This window comes from Peromyscus eremicus, chromosome 14 (assembly GCF_949786415.1).
Source record: "Peromyscus eremicus chromosome 14, PerEre_H2_v1, whole genome shotgun sequence".
NCBI classification, from domain to species: domain Eukaryota; kingdom Metazoa; phylum Chordata; class Mammalia; order Rodentia; family Cricetidae; genus Peromyscus; species Peromyscus eremicus.
In genome coordinates this window covers 22,109,942-22,131,812 of record NC_081430.1, presented here as the reverse complement: position 1 = coordinate 22,131,812, position 21,871 = coordinate 22,109,942, and the positions used below count along the sequence as shown (strand labels likewise).

The window sequence follows — 21,871 nt, the reverse complement described above, 5'->3', positions numbered from 1 at the left end:
ATCAGGTATTTTTTAAGGAAGGACATGCCCTAAACTATCCCATGCATCAGTAGTACGCACACTTAGCTGGGCGCCCCACAGTTTCTCTGGCAACCTGCTCCCGCCCTACTGTGTGGTGCCTTGGCTCCCTCTTTGCTCGCTGTAGTAGACCTGACCTTCCTCACACAGCCCCACTTCCAAATTCTGTTGAACTGTACATATGTTTTAAATTGCCTCAGGGTTCTAATGCTCTTACTTCTGTGAACACAACTCATTTACCCGCCACTTCTCACGCCGTTCCACATCACGGGAGGTCTCGATTATCTGACCCCGTCACTTTTACCTCGGCGCTGGACTCCTCCTGACTATATGTCTTGCAGAAAACAGAACTTAGCTTCCTTGATTCTCTCAATAACTAACTGCATCTTCCCCCTTGGACTTCCTGTCCTGCTCCTTCTAATCCTGGCTCCAGCGATAGGCTTGTCCTTGTAGGCTACAGGCCTTCAGAGTGACATAATTTCAGTTATGTTCAGATTTTAAAAAAAAAAATTAGAAAAAACATCCATCAACCTGTGCCTTGGTAGAAGGAAATGGGATCTTGGCACCTTCTTATTAGGATGAATCACACGTAGGCATTGCATCTTTCCACTCTGAATTCATACAACCAGAGCAGTCCCAGGAACTTGAAAGAAAATTTAGTGAAAGTTGCCTCAGGTTCAAAATGTCCCCAAGTACTGGGGACACAACAGAACCTCACAGAAAGAACCTGACTTTGTTCCAGGGATGAAGCAATCCTAAAAGGCCATCAACATGAGAAATGTTAAAACGTGAAGAGAAAGTTACATAGTGATTGATAAAATACAGTAATAGCATTTCTATGAGGCTGTGTTTTCTGAGTATATTACACATTTAATCACATAATCTTCACGGTGAAGCAGCTAACACTAAGCCCACGTTACACATGAAGAGAACAAAGGTCAGAGGAGTGTGGCCAAGTTAAACAACCATAAAACGTGCAGATGAGGCCAGAGCTAGGATGTCAGTATTTATGGGGCAGGTAAGAACAAAGAGTTAAAGATAAATTACAAAAAAAAGTTAAAAGGAAATTCCAAAAGCTGCCTAAGAATACAGTGCTCACATGATAGCATTAGAGAAACTATGGAAGATTTCTCCTACAAAAGACCAGAGCCAGAAACTAACAGAACATCTCTTAAGACCTTGAGAAAATAGTGTCACATCAGAATTCTACATACAGTGAAAATATAGAGAAAAAAATGCATTCCCAATAAATGAGCCATGAGAAAAGATATCACCAGTAGATAAACACCACAGCAAAATACAAAAGAAAATTCCTAATGTAAAGAAAAGCGACACTGAATAAAACTCAGACCTAAACAAGTAAAAATTACTGAAGTATGGTCATATTTTAATTGTACTGAAATGTGATTTTATTTGTATGTTAATAAATAAAGTTGCCTGGGGGTCAGAGCTAATAGCAAGCCATAGCAGAAACTGGGCGGTGGTGGTACACGCCTTTAATCCCAGCTCTTGGGAGGCAGAGCTAGGCGGATCTCTGTGTGTTCAAGGATACAGCCAGCATGGAGACACACGCCTTTAATCTCAATACCAACCATAGAAGACCTGGAGGTCTGTACAGACGGGCATTGACAAGGAGGTCATATGGTTGGGTTTACAACCAATGAGAAGGCAGAATAGAAAGTCAATTAAAAAGCACAAACACACAGGAAATAGCTCTCTTGCGGAGGTAGGACAGCAGCGGCAGTGAAGGGTAAGGTTTTTAGTCTCAGCTCTTAGCTATTGCTCTGACCTCTTGGCTTTCATCTCTGAATCGGCTCTGTGTTTCTTATTTAAAAAGACGGTTACATCTACACTGAAGTAAAAAAAAAAATCTTGTAATGGACATAAAAGATTGTATTTTTAATTTAAAACACAACTAAGTATATTATATAGCAGTGTTTTATAATATTATTCTTATATTACATTAAAAATATATCACAATATATGAAGTACAGTAAATGGCAAACTGAGCTATATTGTTGCAAAGACCCTAACTTTATATTCCACAGTATTAGGGCTGTTTGTCTGCTCATTTCTCCTGTCTTCTGTCTCAGGAGCTGGCCTCAGACATATTCTGTAGCAAAGACAACTGTAAACAATGGATCCTCCTGCCTCACACTCAGCTGTACTGACATTACTGGAAGACACTGTGATAAGTTAATAACATATAACCCCGAAAGAGGCTAGATAAGAATACTAACCACTAAACCTGAAAATAATTTAAATGGAATTTTTAAAATACTAACTTGAAGACTTTGAAAACCTAAGGAAACATATTATAAACCCTAAGGCAGTGATATAATAATACCAGGAGGTAAAACTGAAGAGAATTTAAATAAATATAGAAAATGCTTTCATTTATCCAAAAGAATACAAGAATATAAAATTAATTTGGAAAAAATACATGTGACAAATATGGGAAGAATCAAAATAGAAGACTTAAACTCAATCATAGCAACAATTACACCATGTATAAATTCAGCATCCAATTAAAAGGCAAAAATTATTAAACTGGGTAAAACAACAAGACACATCTAGATGTCTACTGACCCACTTTAAATATATATAAATATAACCAAACTGATGTTTAATGATCCGAGGGCCTGAGGGTGTGGCTCAGTGAGCTCGTTTGACATGTACCAGGCCTGAGATTTGAGAGGTCGAATAAAAAGGAAGAGAATTTTCTTAATTACATGAAAACTGTGCATCAGTTGGAACAATGAGGCACCTGACACATGCAGCGTACAGGAAGAAGGTTTATTTTGGTGTCTACTTCTGGGGTCCAGCTCACTGGGCTCGGGAAGTCATGGCTGCAGGAGCTTTAAGCGGCTAGGAACACTGAAACCACAGTCGGGAAGCAGGAAAAAAAAAAATCAATGTTTGTGCTCAGCTCCCTGTCCCCTTCTCACTCAGTCTGGGCACCCAGCCCTTTTTATGATACTGCCCACATTTAGTGTGGGTATTCCCGCCTCAATCCGCTAATCTATGCAGGGCCTCACGGACATGCTCAGAAGCCCATCTCTTCTTTGAGTCTAGACCCTGTCTTGGCAGTCAATATTAACCATCGAGACATATGTACATTCTCCTGTGGCTGTGTGAGTACCAGGCAGACCTCAAAGTAGGTTTGCCAGAGACATGGAGGTCCAATTCATAACAATGAAAGGGTCAGTTCACAAGGAAGGTATGACAATTCCAAACATGTATATCTAATAAAATTTCAAACACATAAAGCAAATCTAAATCTCCTCTTAGTTACAAAGTTATAGAATGACAAAGCAAACAGAATCAATAAAGACATAAGAGATTTGAACAACACTGTCAATAAACTAATCTAAATGAAAAATAGAGAACATTAGCCACAATAACTATAAAGTACATCCTAACTAGCCAAAGCACACAGAGTATTGACAAAGATGGACATACACGGATCCACAAAACGTCTCCCAAACCTGTTAAAGTGTTATGAAGGAAATTTACCCAAAAGAAATTTCACTAGAAACAAACATGATTAAACTCTTAGGAAAATTCAGCAATGTTTAGAAACTGATCATACTACATATATCCATAAATAAAAGGATATTAGAAATTAATTTGAACTGAATAACAGTGAAAACCTAAAGAAAATGAGAATTTATGAGAGTCAAAGCAAAGTCTGTTGATAACAGTACATCCTTAACTGCTTCTATTTTATTTTTATTATTATTCATTCATTCGTTTGTTTGTTTGTTTATTGGTTTTTCAAGACAGGGTTTCTCTGTGTAGTTTTGGTGCCTGTCCTAGATCTGACTCTGTAGACCAGGCTGGCCTTGAACTCAGATCCACCTGACTCTCCCTCCCGAGTGCTGGGATTAAAGGTGTGCGCCACCACCGCCCAGCTAACTGCTTCTATTTTAAAAAGAGCTCTCCCAGGAGCTGCAGAGAGGGCTCTCTGACTACGTGTTGACTGCTCCTGTGGAGGACCTGGGCTTGAGTCCCTGCACTCACATGCTGGCTCGAAAGCACCTGGAACTCCAGTTCAGGGCATATGACACCCTCTTCTGGCCTCTATGGACTCCTGTACATATATAGTGCACATAAATTCATACAGGTTCACATCTATACACAAAAAGTCAATAAATAAACAAATACCAACTTTGAAAATGATAAGTCATTAAAGCCCAGAGATGTAAGATTCTACCTTCAGGAGGTAGAAAAACAACAACAAATTATGCCCGCCATGATGAAAAGCAGGGAAAACGATGAAAAACCAGGAAGCAATAAACTAGTAAAGAAACACAGAATATGGAATATTTTAAAAGCCAAATGTTGGTTCTTTGAAGCACAGATTATGAACAATAGAAAATAAAAGAGAAAAACGAACAAATAACTAATATTAGGGATAAAGAAGACATTGTCACAGGCTGCAGCCTACCTTAAAAGGTAATAAAGGATTACAATGACCAAATTTCACACATTGTTCAACTTGTTTCTTTTCCCCAAATTCGTGAAAGATTTCTAAACTGAGCTTTTGCCAAATGTTGAGAATGAGTAAAATCAGCTGACTGAAGTGTTCAGATGGAGACTAACTTTGGAGATCCAATTTGTGCAATGCAGGCAATTAACACAATTATTCCCTATTTTCTGACAGTACTCAGCAATAAAGAATAGGAAGGCTGGGCTCGGACAAACAGAGGTCACAGGCACAGAGGAACTGGGGAGGAGGGGGTATGTGGGTCACATAACTACACTAACCAACAGGACCCGGGTGGAAACAGGAGGAAATGCAGCCAAGGGCTTAACAACGCAAACAGTAGGAGGACTCTGGTCCAATGATCAGAGAGAACACTTCCAAAACTTCACTAGCACAAGTGTTACAAAGACAGAGAGTCTCAGAGATCATGGCCTATTTCATCAGTCGCACAACCATCCGACAATAAAGCCAGAAATAGTCATCATTTGGACATCCCATAGTGGGCAACCCATAGTGTGATGCCAGACCCACTGTAGACGGTGAACAAATAAGGGGTAACTGGAAACCGGCATGACAGATTTAATATTTACCTAAAACACAATTATAACCTCTCATCTATGGAGAAAAGGTATTTTAGTCTAAGTAAATTATAAATGAAATATAGACCACCTAGTAACCTGAGATTACGCAATCATATGTGATATCTTTCATTAGGAATGAAGTTGAAAGAACATGTACTAAAAAGCAACCACAGAACCATATATAGTAAAAATAATAATGATCACAACTGTTGTGATGGAATTTAAATCACAGGAACCACCCTGGCTCTATATACATTCATCCACATCTGAAGAATTTCTACACGGTCCCTATAATTCGTTACTGACCACCATGAGATTAACCATAAACCTAAACAGACTTGTGCTGTGGATGATTGATTGGTAAATAAAACACTGATTGGCCAGTAGCCAGGCAGGAAGTATAGGCGGGACTAACAGAGAGGAGAATTGAGGGAACAGGAAGGCAGAGAGGGACACTGTGAACTGCCACCAGGACAAGGAAGATGTAAGGTACCGGTAAGCCACGAGCCACGTGGCAAAGTATAGATTAACAGAAATGGGCTGAGTATAAGAGTAAAAGCTAGACAATGGTAGGCCTGAGCTAATGGCCAAGCAGTTTAAATAATATAAGCGTCAGTATGTTTATTTTATAAGTGGGCTAAGGGACTGCCAGGGCTTGGCGGGACCCAGAGAGAAAAACTAGCTACAGACTTGCTCTTCCTACAACAGACTTCAGAAAACAATATAAAGTAAAACAACAGATTGTTACGCTCATTTGCAGTGGGAAGATTAAGTCAGTGAAATTTGGTCTCAGTGCCACACACATTCCAACTATCAAGTAGATTTCTTTGTCAGTCAGATATCTCAGTGCTGGCTGCAAATTCTAACAATTCTTCCATCGGCAAATGCATTAACCATAACTCTGTCAAAGTAAAATAATACTTAATGCAACATTAAATACTTAATGCTTACCTGTCTCAATAGTTTCTCAACGGCTGACATCACCATAAGGCCTCTCCAAACAAGTGGTGCAGTCTCTTCAACCAAGAATCCCATAGACATGCTGCAACAGCAATCCAAAATTATAACTTGCTTGTACACGTCAATAGCACTCTCCAGAAAATACAAAATTTTAAAAATACACTCACCAAGCAATACCATAATTCAAAAGAGGCCTCATTAGGTTGTCTGAAATAAGAGGAAAAACATCTCTTTTAGAAGAGTTCAGCATTGCACATAGCACACTTTCTTCATTTTAGACACACGTGGGTTATAGAATAGTTAACCTGGGCTAATCAACATATCTATTACCTTTGACATTCATCATTTCTTTGGGGTAAGAACACTTAAACAACTTTTGGCAATTCTGAAGTACATAATAACGTTGTTCAACTGGAACTATTCCCCTGCCTAAATGGTACCATGCATCATTTGATTAAGAAACCACATACCCTTGGATTAAAATCATTCCTTTTCTTATTCACCCTGGGTGATGATTAATCTTCACTGTCACTTGATTGGTTAGAGTCACCTAGGAAACACTCCTCTAGCTGTGGCTAGGAGGGTGTTTCCATGGAAGCTTAAGGAGGATGGTAGACCCACCCTGAATGTGAGCAGCATCCTGTGCAAAGGTATCAGATTGGATAAACTGGATTAACTGTGGATGCACTATGACCAGCCACACAGCACCTTCCTCACCACAATGGATAAAATCCATTCAAACTGCAGCCAAAAGAAAAAGAAAAAAAGAAAAAAAAAAACTCTCTGCCTCATAATTGCCTTTTGTCAGGTATTCCATCACAGGACTGAGGAAAATGACTAACATGATCCTTAGCCTCACACCACACGATGGTAGGACTTCACCTCTCCCTCATCCAACCTCTCCGACTGGTGTGGTCCTCCTACAGTCACTGGGCCAGGGCCCAGCCTGAAGAGTCCACCTAATCCTACCATCCACACCCCCTCCCCAAGGCTTGGTTCTAGCTGAGGCCCAGCATATTGGTGCCCCAGTATAGTTTGGGCAGCATCACTCCCAATCTCCAAACTTTGGCCAGGACACACATGCTACTCCCAACCTCTAGACTTTGGCCAGGAGGTGCTTCTTGCCACCAATGAAGACAGTTTCCTACCACCTGACTTCATCCCTCCTCTGCCACATCCAGCCTCCAGGCCCAGTAAACCCTGTACGTCTTGCAATGGGACCCAGTCTAGAAAGTGCACCAGACCATCCCCACCATGTACCCTCTCCAATCCCCAGATCTAGGACAGGTGCCACATCCTGTGCTCTGGCTAATGTAGTCAGCCCAGGCAGCCACCCCAAAGTTCCACAATTGGACCAACACCCACATCCTGTATAGCAGACCACCTATCTTTATCACACCTATACCATTGCCAACCATCAGGCCCACCTGTCCTACAAGCTCTGTGCTCTGTCCAGACTTCTGTGCCCACATCAGACCCAGAACTAACAAAAGAAATTCACATGCCCAGGTCTTATTTCAAAAGCACAAACAATATAAAAGATCAAGATAATATCCCCCCCAAAAAAAATTCACCATTCTTATACCAATGTTCTCCAATGAGAACAAACACAGAATTTAAAACCACAGAATATAAAAGAACAATCATGAACGTCAAAGAATTCAAGACATTTAAGAAAGACGCAAAGAAACAGCTCAATGAGTTTACAAAGAATGAACATAAGGAAATAAGGGTGTGATGACTAAGAAAAGACAAACATAGGACTGAATGAAATGACAAATAAAACCCAGCATTTGAAAATAAAATTCAGTGAAAGACAGAAATATTGGAGAGAGCTCAAGCAGAAATGAAGAAGGGATTTAAAACTCAATAACCCAGCTAGAAAACTCAAGGGAAAGCTTAACAAGTAGAACTGATCGAGTATAAGATAAAATAATCAGGACTCAAAACTAAAATAGAGGAATTGGAACACACCAGCAAAGAATATGAATGTTTTTTAAGCAAAGGAAAGGAACATGCAGAACTGTGGGCCACGATGAGAAGACCAAATCTTCAAATTAAGGCATAGATGAGAGAGAAGAATCCCAGGTTAGTGGATAAAATAGATGTTCAAGGACATCATAGAAGAAAACTTCCCCAAACTAAGGAAAGACACACCCATACAGATACAAGAAGCAACATAATACCAGATAGACAAGCAAAGAAACTCCACATGGGGTATCATAGTTAAAACACTAAGTACACATAACAGAGAAAGAATACTGAATGCTACAAGAGAAAAAATATGTCATATGGAAAGGAAAACCCATCAGAATAAAAGCTAATTTCTCAATAAAAAAAACAATGGAAGATCAAAAGTGCCAACCCTGATTACTGTCCCATGCAAAACTATCTGCCACAGTTACAGGAAAAGGAAAACTGGATTTCTAAGATACAAACAGCATAAAAACATATCCACCAAACCTTGTACTCTAAATACTCCCCTTTCTCTAAATTTATAGATAAACTGGATGAAAAATAGAGAAACATCAAATTTAAATAAAACACATTTTGTTATTCAGGATTGTTTTAGCTATCATGGGTTTTTTATTTTTCCGTATGAAGTTGAGAATTCCTTTCAAGGTCTGTAGAGAATTGTGTTAGGATTTTGATGAAAGAACTGCTGGGGGTATCAAGGTCCCCGAGTTCAAGCCCTCCACAGAGCTATACTAATAAAAATCACATGGTATTGGCATAAAACAGACATGTTGATCAATCAAATTGAAGACCCTGACATAAATCCACACACCTATGAACACCTGATTTCTAATAAAGAAGCTAGAAATATACACTGGAAAAAGGAAAGCATCTTCAACAAACGCTGCTGGTCAAAACAGATGTCACTATGTAGAAGAATGAAAATAGATCCATATGTATCACCCCACACAAAACTCAAGTCCAAGCAGATCAAAGACATCAACATAAAACAAAATACACTGAACCTGATAGAAAAGAAAGTAGGGAACAGCCTTGAACGCATTGGCACAGGAAACAACTTTCTGAACAGAACACCCATAACACAGGCACTAAGATCAACAATTAATAAATGGGTGTAGACAGAGTTTTTCTCTGCTGGCAGCCATTCTCAAATAACCACTCAGGCACTTAATATTGTAAATGCTCGGCCAATAGCTCAGGCTTCTTACTAGCTAACTCTTACACTTTAACCCATATTTCTTATCTACCCTCTGCCATGTGGCACATGGCTTATCTCATTTTCTTTTTTTTTTTTTTTTTTTTTTTTTTTTTTTTTTTTTTTGGTTTTTTCAAGACAGGGTTTCTCTGTGTAGCTTTGCGCCTCTCCTGGAACTCACTTGGTAGCCCAGGCTGGCCTCGAACTCACAGAAATCCGCCTGGCTCTGCCTCCCGAGTGCTGGGATTAAAGGCATGCGCCACCACTGCCCAGCCTTATCTCATTTTCTAAATGTCCTGTTTCCTCTGTGTCTACTGGTGTCTGACTCCGCCCTTCTCCTTCCCAGCATTCTCAATTTGGCTTTCCTGGCTAACCTTATTCTGTTCAGCTATTGGCCAGTCAGCTTGTTTATTAAACTGATCACAGCAACAAGTTTTCACAGTGTACAAAGGGATTATTCCACAGCAAATTGGACCTCATGAAACTGAAAAGCTTCTGTAAGGCAAAGAACACCATCAATTGGCCAAAGACACAGCCTACAAAATGGGAAAAGATGTCTACCAACTCCACATCCCATAGAAATATAATATGCAAAATATATAAAGAACTCAAGAAACTAGATATTAAAAAAATAAACAATCCAATTTAAAAATGGGGTACAGATCTATTGAGATTCTATTAAGAAAACAACCTGACTCAAACAAATTACATTAAAAACCTAGGCTTGCAGGGGCTAAAAAACTAGATCCATCTTTCCCACTCTATACTCCACCCCACCCCAAAAACAGTCCATTCAAGATCTATTCAAAATGGATCAAATGTAAGGACAGAAACTTTGAAAGTGCTAAAGGAAAAGGTAGGGGGAACACTTGGGAATGCAAGCATAGGCAAAAACTTTTTGAGGACTCCAATAGCTCAGGAGATAATCCCAGGAGCTGACAGATGGGGCTACATGGAATTAAAACACATCTGCCCAGCCAATGAAACATTCACCACAGTGAAGACGAAGATGTGGTCCATGCAGTAAAAATCCTTGCCAACAGAGGTTACCATCAAGAAGGCTAAATCCTTTCAGCTGAATCATCTGCTCAATAAATGATCTAATGAACCGAACGGTTCTCCAAAGACCAGGGCAGGCAGAGGTGGGTTACAAACAAAAACCCATCGTACAATGAGCAGTATACAGGAGGATGTTTTAATCAAACCCATCACTTTGCATGCTGACCCAAAAAAACTTCAAAGAAGTAATATTTTTAAACAAAAAAACTTAAGTTCATTTAAACAGAAACTACTAGCTCCTTAGAATACAAATGGCAGAACATACAGGCATGCTGGTATCTCATGTTCTTGTCTTGAATTTAGTGAATGAAATGGTCCTATCTAGGGCTAGGAAGAGCAAAAAGTACAGCTGAGATTTTTGTTTATTAGGCAAATTTTTACTGAGTTTCTGTTATCCCCAATCTTTCTGCTTATAAGGTAACATTTCTGACCTTCTTACCAAATTTATATGACATACAAAACTGATGTACTTTTTTGGACTCAATTTTTTTATTATTTTTATTAGCCAGGTACCCTTAATCCCAGCACTCATAGGCAGAGGCAGGCAGATCTCTGTGAGATTGAGACCAGCCTTGTCTACATAATGAGTTCCAGGACAGCCAGAATACATAGAGAATCTGTCTCAAAAAGTACCCCCCCCAATTATTTTTTATTTATTCTATTCAGGGGGTAATATAGGGGATGAGCAACTATGTGCCATAGTACAAGTACAGATATTAGAGGACAATTTTGCAAAAGCCACTCTCTCCTTCTACCTTTATGTGGATTTTAGAGATCAAACTGAGCTTGGCATGCCTGAGTAGAAAGCCCCTGTACCATCTTGAGGGCTCTAAACTGGTCTCTCTTCTAAAATTCCTTTCTTAGTATTCTACTACTGTGAAGAGACACAATGACCACAGCAAGCTTCTAAAAGAAATCATTTAACTGGGGCTGGCTTACAGTTCAGTGGTCTAGTCCATCTTCATCATGGTAGGGAGCATGGTAGTATGCAGGCAGACATGGTGCTAGAGAAGGAGCTGAGAGTTCTACATCCAGATCCACAGGCAGCAGGGAGAGAGAGAGAGAGACTGTGACTGGCTTGGGCTTTTGAAACCCCAAACCCAACCCTAGGGGGGCACTTCCTTCAACAAGGCCATTCCTCCTACCTTCTCAAGGAGTGCCACACCCTGATGACTAAGCATTCTAATATATGGGGGCCTTTTTTTTTTTTTTTTTTTTTTTTTTGGTTTTTCGAGACAGGGTTTCTTTTTGTAGCTTTGCGCCTTTCCTGGGACTCATTTGGTAGTCCAGGCTGGCCTGGAACTCAGAGATCCACCTGGCTCTGCTTCCCAAGTGCTGGGATTAAAGGCATGCGCCACCACTGCCCGGCATGGGGGCCATTCTTATTCAAACAACACGATTCCTTTTCAGCAGGAACTGGAAGCTATGGGTTCAAAGGATTCCTGAGCTGGAATGTGAAAGTCTCTAGGGCATGGCCATGAGGGGAGACAGTAGAGAGGTGTAGGACAGAGAAGGATGGGAAAGACAGTCCAAGCCAAGACTGTGCTCTTCTGGTGACTGAAATGCTGACAGATGTGGACACTGTAACACAAACCTGACAGCATTATGACTGCCAGCACAAAGAAATGACTGAATACTTAAATAGAAAGTAACAGATAGAGAGCCAATGACATGGCATTGCCTTACTATGACCGACAAAACATGTGGTTTACAGGAATGACAGAAACAGAGCTGATTTTGAAAGAAAAGAAACACTGTGGTGGTTTGAATGAAAATGGGCCCCACTGGCTCACAGGGAGTAGCACTGTGAGGGGGTGTAGCCTTGTTGGAGGAAGTGTGTCACTGGGAGTGGGCTTTGGGGTTTCACATGTTCCCACCAGGCCCAATGTCACTCTCTTCTGCTACCTGCTGATCCAATGTAGAACTCCCAGCTACCTCTCCAACACCATGTCTGCCTGTGTGCCTCCAACCTCCATGCTTCCTGACATGACAATAATGGACTAAACCTCTGAACTGTAAACCAGCCCCAATTAAATGCTTTCCTTTATAAGAGCTGCTGTGGTCATGCTGTCTCTTCATAGCAACAAAACCCTAACTAAGATAGACACAAAGCATGAAAATACAAATTTATTTTAAAACTGCTGAGAATTATAACATATTATTGCATAATAAAAGTGACATGTAAGGTATAGCTACAGAATGCAAATAAACATGTTATAATTAAAATTATAAAAGATAACATATTACTAATAAATACTAAGAGACAATCTTTGACACAAATGTCGAGTATAGACATTAGGAGCCTTACTCTACTACCATCTGGTCTGAAAGCTTACATAGTCCATATGGCAGCACATACAGATCAAAAATCAAAGTACTGAAGAAATAAGCACAGAACCACCAACATTGGTGACACCACGACCAAGTGAAATCTAGAGGCCTCGTGACGTCAGGTACAGAACATGAAACCAGCAGGGCTGTTAACTGCTTTACAGAATACCCTCTAGCCGGGTGGTGGTGGTGCACGCCTCTAATCCCAGCACTTGGGAGGCAGAGGCAGGTGGATCTCTGTAAGTTCAAGGCTAGCCTGATCTACAAATTGAATTCCAGGACAGGCAGAACTGTTATACAGAGAAACCCTGTCTCAAAATACATACATACACACACACACACACACACACACACACACACACACACACACACACACACACACAAAATAAAATAATAAAATAAAATAAAATAGCTATATCCCTAAAAAAGGCATGTCAATTATTTTTGTTTTCAAAATTGTACTTTAGAGGCTCAATTAATACTCACCATTCAGAAGAATGGTTTCCCTTCACTTGATGGCATATTTATTGAATGTTTACTTAAGCAAAGGAGAACAGTGACAGAGATAGAAGAGCAAAAACAAACAGACACATATGTCCTCATGAAATACAAAATCTAGGTGGAAATAAATATTAACACTACCCACAAAACCACTACAGAAGAGCCTGTAGCCAAAACCAGCCTTACAAAGAAGAGCATATACCTGGTCTAGCCCCAAACATTTTTGGGAAAACATCACAATTTTTAAAGTACCCTAAAAACTTAATAATCTTATAAATTTTATAATATTAAGAATATTATTGCTGAAGAGGAAAAACCAGCAACTATCTAAAAAGCATCATTTGTCTAAAGGCATTACATTGTTATTATCCGGTTTTCAATGAGCACGAGACTCTGCTTGTGGTATACAAAGGGATATGTGGATATACATACACGCTGTGAGGTTATTCAAGCAACCTAACATATTGATTGCCTCGCATGCTTCCTTTTTTGGTGAGAATATGTAAAATCGAGCCCTCCCAAGCACTAGCTGTAGTCACTACCTGCACCACAGACCCTTGAGCCTGCCACCTCTTCATGCTGGATGACAACTGTGCACACGTGACATCTCCCTGCTGCCCACTCCCCAATCCCTGGTAACCGCCATTGTGCTTTCTGAATCTGAGCTTTGTTCTTGGAGACTTCATAAGAGTGAGATAATATAATAATACAGTATCTACCTTTCTGTGCCTGGCTTATTTCACTCAGCGTAATATTTTCTAGATTCATTCAGGTGGCTAAAAATGGAAGGCTATCCTACCATGGCTGAGTAGTATTCCATTATGAATATAAACTACATTTTCTGTATCAATTCATCTGCTAACTGATGGGTTGTTTTTTTTTTTTTTTTCTACAACTTGATTTTCTTGAATAAGGTTGTAAAAAACACAGAAGGGCAGAACTCATCAACACATAGATGTAATTTTCTTTGGATATATACCCAAACATGTTTCTAGAATATATGATAACTATTTTTAATGTTTTTGGTAGCCTCCATGCTATTTGCCATTATCGTTGTACAATTTACATTTCTACCAACAGTATACATGGGTTCACTTTCTCCACATCCACATAACGACTCATCTTTTTGTTTGTGTTTTTTCCAACAGACTCTCATGTAGCCCACGCTGACTCAGGACTTCGGCTCCCCATCTCATGCTCTTTAGTATTTGCCTATTGATTACCAGAGTGCACTACTACCTACCATTATGAACATCCCATTCTACCAGGTGTGAAGTGATACCACACTGTAGTGTTAATTAGCACTTCTCCCTGTGCATTAGTGGTGGTGTATGTTTTTCATATACCTGCGGGGCCATTTGTTTGTGTACCTTGTTTGTGAAGTGTCTAGCCAAATCTTGGCCTGCTTTCCAGTTAGATTGCTTGCTTCCTTGCTATTGAATTCCTCACATGACTTTGAGTTTAACCCTTTTCACATACATGGATTGCAAACACATTGTCCCATTCCATCAGTTAAGAGCAGAAAACTGTAAGATAGCTCTTCCTCAAAAATATTACTCAGACTTAAAAAATCTAGGGGAAGGGTATGAGGTAGCTTGACTTTTAAACAAACATCCAAATATCTGGAACAAAGTCAATATTTCAAAAGTTTTAAAACACACATGTTTTAATAATACTTGGGTCTCTAAGACGTAGCCAATGCACATTAAATCAGAAAATGTTTTTCAGTGAAAACCATTCCCAAAAGATGCTGAGTTAATTTGCATTTTTGCATATAAATACAGTCACTGGGACGTATGAGGACAGCCATCACTCATGTCTGGCTACTTCCTCTGTGTGTGGCAGATATTTCTGACCATACAATTGCCCATGAAGGAGTGAGTTTTTTTATTTCAATCTCCTAAAAGCAAACACTTACCTTACCAAAGTATACTGATAACTTTATGCAGATTAAAAACGTTATCTGCTCCTCCATAACAGAAATGTGTATGCACACTTGAAAAGTTTTTTGTTTTTGTTTTGTTTTTTTAATTTTGGAAGGCCTAATTGCATGTGTGCATGTTGCTTCCTAATGCTTACTTCTCTAATGTTAACTTAGGAAACCTTTTCATGCAAAACTTGTTATCTATATGTCCCACTTTCATTTCTGCTCTTGTGATAAACTACCCTGACAAAAAGCAAGTCAGGGGAGTGTTTATTTTAACCACAATTGCAGGTCCCAATCTATCCTAGCAGGGAAGTCAAGGCAGGAACTTGAGCGGCTGGCTAGTCTCATCACACCCAAGAGCAGAGAGGGACAAATGCTTGTGTGCGTATTTGTGCTTAGCCCCTCTCTACACTTTATACGGTCCAGGACCCAAACACGGACATGGTGCTGCCCACAATGGGGGGGGGTTGTCTTCCTCCTCAATTAAAGCAGTCAAGAGCATGACCCACAGACATGCCACAGGCCAACCCAATCCAGACAATCAGTCACTGAGACTCTCATCCCAAGTGATTCTAGATGGTGTCAAGTTGACAATTAAAACTAACCATTATATTATAGTTCTTTATATTTAATATCTAAGGTTACATGTTTTCAAGCTCTTTTACGGGCTTTTAGTTTGCCATGAAAATCTTGTTGTTTGTACAGTTAATAATTAAGTATTGGAATAAAAAATTACTTGGATATTTTCTTCATATTCAATCAATTCATTATAGATTAAATTCCCCAAAACAATTATCTTCAACTATAAACGTAGTGAAATTAAGTTGTTTAAAACTATATTTACAAATCAAGTACACTAATTCTCTAAAGCTTCTCAACTGTATCCATGGTTCTCTTGTCAATCCTAACAACAAAATTTATCTAAATACATACACAACTCATATAAATTTAATATAGCTAATAAATGGAATAAATTCAATTATCTTAATGCCAGCTTATCTTAAACATTCTAACATGGCTGAAGAGTTTGACCAAATTGTTTTACATCTTTCATATTAAAACCCTCTTAAGTATAATAAAATGGTGAAGTAGAAGAGATATGGGCTCCTGGTAACGTTGTGGAACAGAAATGTTGTACCAGTACTGGGTAGCTACCAACCTCTCATGTGGAAGAGAATTAGTTTCTTGTTTTTACTGCTATGGTATTGGATTTTCTTTCATTTGCAACCAAATGTCATCTCAGCTAATATACAATATATTTTTAATTTAATTAAACATTTATAATTAAAATTATCAAGCTAGGGCTGAGGAATGTAGCTCGGCAGTAAAGAGCCCACCTACCACGCAACAGGCCCTGAGTTCAAGGCGCAGCCCTGCACAAGGCATGAAGGCACCTGCTTGTGGTCCTATCTGGAGGATCAACGTCATTCTCACTTACATAGCAAGTTCAAGGCCAGCCTGGTCTGAGATCCTGTCTCACAAACAAACAAAAGCTAACATTTCAGCTTCTCCAGTTATGTTTTCTTAAAGGCTTCAAGCATCTTTAATAAGAGACATGTGTAGTTAGTTTCACAATTATTAATAGACAAATGTTAAAACTAATGTATTTATTGACTTTATCTCTAAAGGTGCTATCAAGATATGCTGTAGGAATCTGGATTATTAGTCAGAAAATCAAGACAGAGCTCCAGAATCAAGGGGTTTATTTCAAGATCATCCAGCCTGAAAGTTCCCGCTAATGGCGTTAAGAATTTTCAAATCCATATATTTTCTTGCAACTCAATACAGCATACACCCTTTCAATTTTTTACACACTCTGTCAACACAAACTTTTAATTGCCTGCTTTCAATTGATGACATTCTCTGAAGACCTGAAGGTACTCAGTGGAGAAAAAACTTAAAGCTGAGATCACAGTTTACAAATATCTCAAAGGTTATCAAAGAAAGCAGAATTACAACAGATCATTCTCACGGAAACAGAACCAGAAAGCCAGTGAGAGTGACATGGAAGGCTGCCCCCTGCAGCCAGGTGTGAGCTTTCTAGACAGCAATGGACGAGGTCTTCACACAACACTCAAGCTTATCTAAGTTCTTTACTGGCTTCTCTGTCTTTTCTCATCTTTCTAATCTGGACCAACACCACAGCACATTCATTTTGCTAACAGAGAAGATGCAACAGAGAAATCAGATTCTAACTCACTGCTGTAACTGTTAGAAAATGATAATCAGCAATTAGATGACATAAATCACGGCTCCAAGAGCTGACCCTGACATGTCTACCATATTGATTACCTGACTTTCAAGAATGATGCCTGACACCTAACTAACCATAAAAGATAGAAGATAATCTCTTTCAAAGGGAAACTAAATATCTAAGTAATGCTGAGAGACAGTCCACATTTTTCAGTGTGGGTAAAACTAACTAAATAGCAAAATGGGAAGATAAATATCAGAATCAAACTTCCAAGACTGCAGGGTTGTTTTTAATGAATATGCATAAATGAAATTGCAATGGATAGATTCAAGTATCCCACAGTGGTTAACTGTTGGACAACTCCTTTGGGATGAGGAACCTAGACATTTTGGGAAGAGTGGAGAATGAAAATAACCAAAAGGAGAAAAAAAAAAACGATAAAAGGAATGTGATTAACACCGTTTGCATTTTCCTATTTCTATAATTATGGGAATTAGGTAAGCTTAAGCTTAAAGGAGTAAAGTAGCCAGTTATTGTGGACACGCCTATCACAGTCCCAGATCCTGGAAAGATGAGGCAGGAGGGTTGCCATGAGTTGGAGACCAGCCTTGGTTACACAGCAAGACCCTGTTTCAAAAAACAAACCTCAAAACAAACTAAAACAAGAACAAGAAAAAGTAGAGAAAGGGCCAAAGCGCAGCTCTTCCGAGCCCACTGTGGCGCTCACCAGTTAGTGCTGGGTGACTGAAAGCACAGTGGCCGTGCTGCTTTGAGCACGTGCCAGAGACAAGGCTCGCAGCTGCGCAGTCTCGTTTAAGTGTGACACTGTTCAAGTGATGCCGATAACTAAAATGTATTGAGAAATACATCAAATAAGAAAATGCTGATGACCTGAAATTGCTCACCTAAGAAAAAACTTAAAGCCATGATCACACTGTACAAATATTTCAAAGGTTATCAAAGAAAGTAGAATTAAAACAGGGAGTTCTCATGGAGATCAAACCAGAAAATAAATTAAAGTGATAGGAAGTCTACCCTTTGAAGCTACGCACTGTCCTATGAAAGGCTAGCTCTGTCTTCTTACAGTAGAAGGCTATTTAATCTCTACTGTGATCCTGTGGTGTATACAGTAGGAGGCTATTTAATCTATACTGTGAACCTGTGGTGTATACAGTAGAAGGCTATTTAGTCTATATTGTGAACCTGTGGTGTATACAGTAGAAGGCTATTTAATCTCTATTGTGATCCTGTGTTATATACAGTAGGAGGCTATTTAGTCTATACTGTGAACATGTGGTGTATACAGTAGAAGACTATTTAATCTCTACTGTGAACCTGTGCTGTATACAGTAGAAGGCTATTTAATCTCTACTGTGAACCTGTGGTGTATACAGTAGGAGGCTATTTAATCTATACTGTGAACATATGGTATATACAGTAGAAGACTATTTAATCTCTACTGTGATCCTGTGGTGTATACAGTAGAAGGATATTTAATCTCTACTGTGAACCTGTGGTATATACAGTAGGAGGCTATTTAATCTATACTGTGATCCTGTGGTGTATACAGTAGGAGGCTATTTAATCTATACTGTGAACCTGTGGTGTATACAGGAGGAGGCTATTTAATCTCTACTGTGAACCTGTGGTGTATACAGTAGGAGGCTATTTAATCTCTACTGTGAACCTGTGGTGTATACAGTAGGCTATTTAATCTCTACTATGAACCTGCGGTGCATACAGTAGGAGCCTATTTAGTCTACACTGTGAACCTGTGGTGCAGCACAGCTACCTTCATCCATTAGCTCAGCTGGAGCTTCTTGCTGTAACTCCATCATCAGCACTGGCTGCTCCCTGTGCACTTTCATATTGTGAAAGTTTCCTAAGTCTCATGAGCCGGCCTCTGACAGCCTCCAACTTTCTGCCATGCAGCTTTCTCAGGTACCTCAGCCTTCCTGGAACAGAAGACAACCAGACATTGTCTGGAGCAGGCTTTGGCTTAAGCGGATGTTGTGGCTGTTCAATCTTCTATCCAGATCCACATGAGCGACAGGCTGTCGGCTTCTTGCTGTTGCCCGTGCTCACTGTAGCAGCTTGAGCCGCCTTCTGAGACTTTCCCTTTGCTTTCAGAACTTGGCTGCTCAATGTTAAGAAGCCCAACCTTCCACCCTTTTATCTTTCGACATGCCCCTCGTGAGCTGAATCATTTTTAGCTTTGGAAATGAAGTGAGAGAGCTGTGTCCTTTCACATCGACACTTAGTGGCCACCAAGGGTCAAATTTCACTGGTCAAATTTCAGTATGTTGTGTCTCAATGCATAGGAAGGTTGAAGAGGAGAAAGATGGGAAAACAGCTGGTCAGTGGAGCAGAAAGGACACACATTTATCAATTAAATTTGCCATCTTAAGATGGGTTCAGTTCACAGCACCCTAAAATAATTGCAACAGTAACAACAAAGCTCATTTGTCACACTCCACCACAATAAATATAATGATGTCAGAGTATGAAATATGACTAGAACTACCGAAATGGGACAAAGACATATGTGCTCAGATGCTGTTGGAAAACACCACCAAGAGTGTCACATAAGGCAAGCAAGTAAGGGTTATCACAAACCTTCAAAAGAACACACTAAATGTGGACCACAACAAAATGTGAGGTGGGGGGGGGGTGATTTCATGAAAAGCAACTGATCAGAAGTGGTAGGTAGAACACACCTATAATCCCTGCATTTAGGAGGCTGAGGCATGAAACTAGAGGTTCAAACCAGTTTGTTCAAAGCCAGCCTGGGCTATAAAATATGATATGGGCAAAATTTTTTGTCCCACCTTCCAGCTCCCAAATAACTACACGGAGACTTATTAATTATGGAAGCGTGGCCAATAGCTTAGGGTTGTTCTCAACTACCTCAATAACTTAAATTAACCCATTTCTTTTAATCTACTTCTTCTACATGGCTGAGTTACCTTTACTTTGTAATGCCCATGCATGCTTGCTTCCTTGGCATCTCCTCCCAACTCCGCCCTTCTTCTTCCCAGCATTTTTCCTGCCCCCAAAATCATGCCTAGCTTGCCTAGCTATTTGCTGTTTAGCTTTTTATTAAACTAATCCAAATGACACTTATTCACAGTGTGTAAAAAGAGTATTACACAACAGTATGATTCTGAAGAGAGAGAGAGAGAAGGAAGGAAGGAAAAGATGGAGGAAAGAAATAACAGACTATTGCTGTGGGATGTTCTGTATGTCACATGTGTTGCTGATAATAAATAAAACACTGATTGGCCATTGGCTAGGCAGGAAGTATGGGCGGGACAATGAGGAGAATAAAGCTGGGAAGTGGAAGGCTGAGTCAGAGAGACACTGCCAGTCGCCACGATGAGAAACAGCATGTGAAGATGCTGGTAAGCCACGAGCCATGTGGCAAAGTATAGATTAATGGAAATGGATTAATTTAAGCTGTAAGAACAGTTAGCAAGAAGCCTGCCACGGCCATACAGTTTGTAAGCAATATAAGTCTCTGTGTTTGCTTGGTTGGGTCTGAGGCTGTGGGACTGACAGGTGAGAGAGATTTGTCCTGACTGTGGGCCAGGCAAGAAAACTCAAGCTACAGACTATCCTGCTATCTTGACTTTCTTTATGCTATAGAAAGAATTTATAGAAAAAATATGTAGCAGTGAAAACTATGAGCAGAACATTTGACCATGAAAGAGTTAACAGGAGGGCCAGTGAGATGGCTCTGTGACTAAGAGGACTTGGTACCAAGTCATATGACCTAAGTTTGATCCCTAGAACCACACAGTAGAAGGAAAGAACCAACTCATACAAGTTGTCCTCAGACCTCCAGAAGCATTCTGTAGTATGTGTACACAGATAGATAGACAGATGGACAAACGGATGAATGCACACATGGATAGATAGATAGATAGATAGATAGATAGATAGATAGATAGATAGATAGATAGATAGATAGACAGATAGACAGACAGATAGATGATATATTGAAAGATAGATGCATACATACATAGATAGTAGATAGATCAATAGATAGACAGACAGATAGTAGATAGATGGATGGAAGGATGGATAGATGGAGAGACAGATAAGATAATGTAGAAAAACTTTAAAAATAGTTAATAGAATGGGATTTATTCCTGAAACCTTGTCCATATATACATGCACAAGTACAAAGACACTTTAAAACACTAGGAAACTGGACAAAGTCCGTGGAAGGCCATGGCCAATCAGCCAGAAAGCTACAAGCCCTGAAAAGAGAGAAGCAAGTAAGACAAGACCTACAGCATCCTGAGTTCACTGCTCTGGCCATTCAAGACCAAAACAGAGGGCAATAAATCCTCAATACACTGAGAAAGAGAGTCAAATTTAGGGGAAACCAAGGGAACTAGAATTCATGAGATAGGGTACAAAAAGGTGAGAGCTAATTAGAGAGAAAATCCCAGAGCTGCAGAAGGAAGCTGACAAGTCTTAACAAGTGAGATGTGGAAAACATCACCAGGGAGGGGAAGCTGTGTAGTTCCAGACAGTGCACACAGACAGGGACAGCTTATGTTCCCATCAGCCAGAGGAAAGGTCTCACAAGTCACAGGAAGAGACAAATGACCTTCGACCCACAGATGCTCTT

General features: G+C 39.7%; 1 protein-coding gene across 1 annotated transcript in view; it reads right to left on the bottom strand.

Moving 5' to 3' along the window:
* The window catches only part of Nubpl (NUBP iron-sulfur cluster assembly factor, mitochondrial), a 205,288-nt gene that overhangs the window by 122,317 nt on the left and 61,100 nt on the right, over nucleotides 1-21,871 (bottom strand). The window contains exons 5-6 of the mRNA XM_059279866.1: nucleotides 6,216-6,255; nucleotides 6,040-6,130 (exon numbers count right to left, since the gene is read on the bottom strand). Of these exons, the coding sequence (XP_059135849.1) occupies nucleotides 6,040-6,130; nucleotides 6,216-6,255 (131 nt within the window). The remainder of the gene's footprint in view (nucleotides 1-6,039; nucleotides 6,131-6,215; nucleotides 6,256-21,871) is intronic.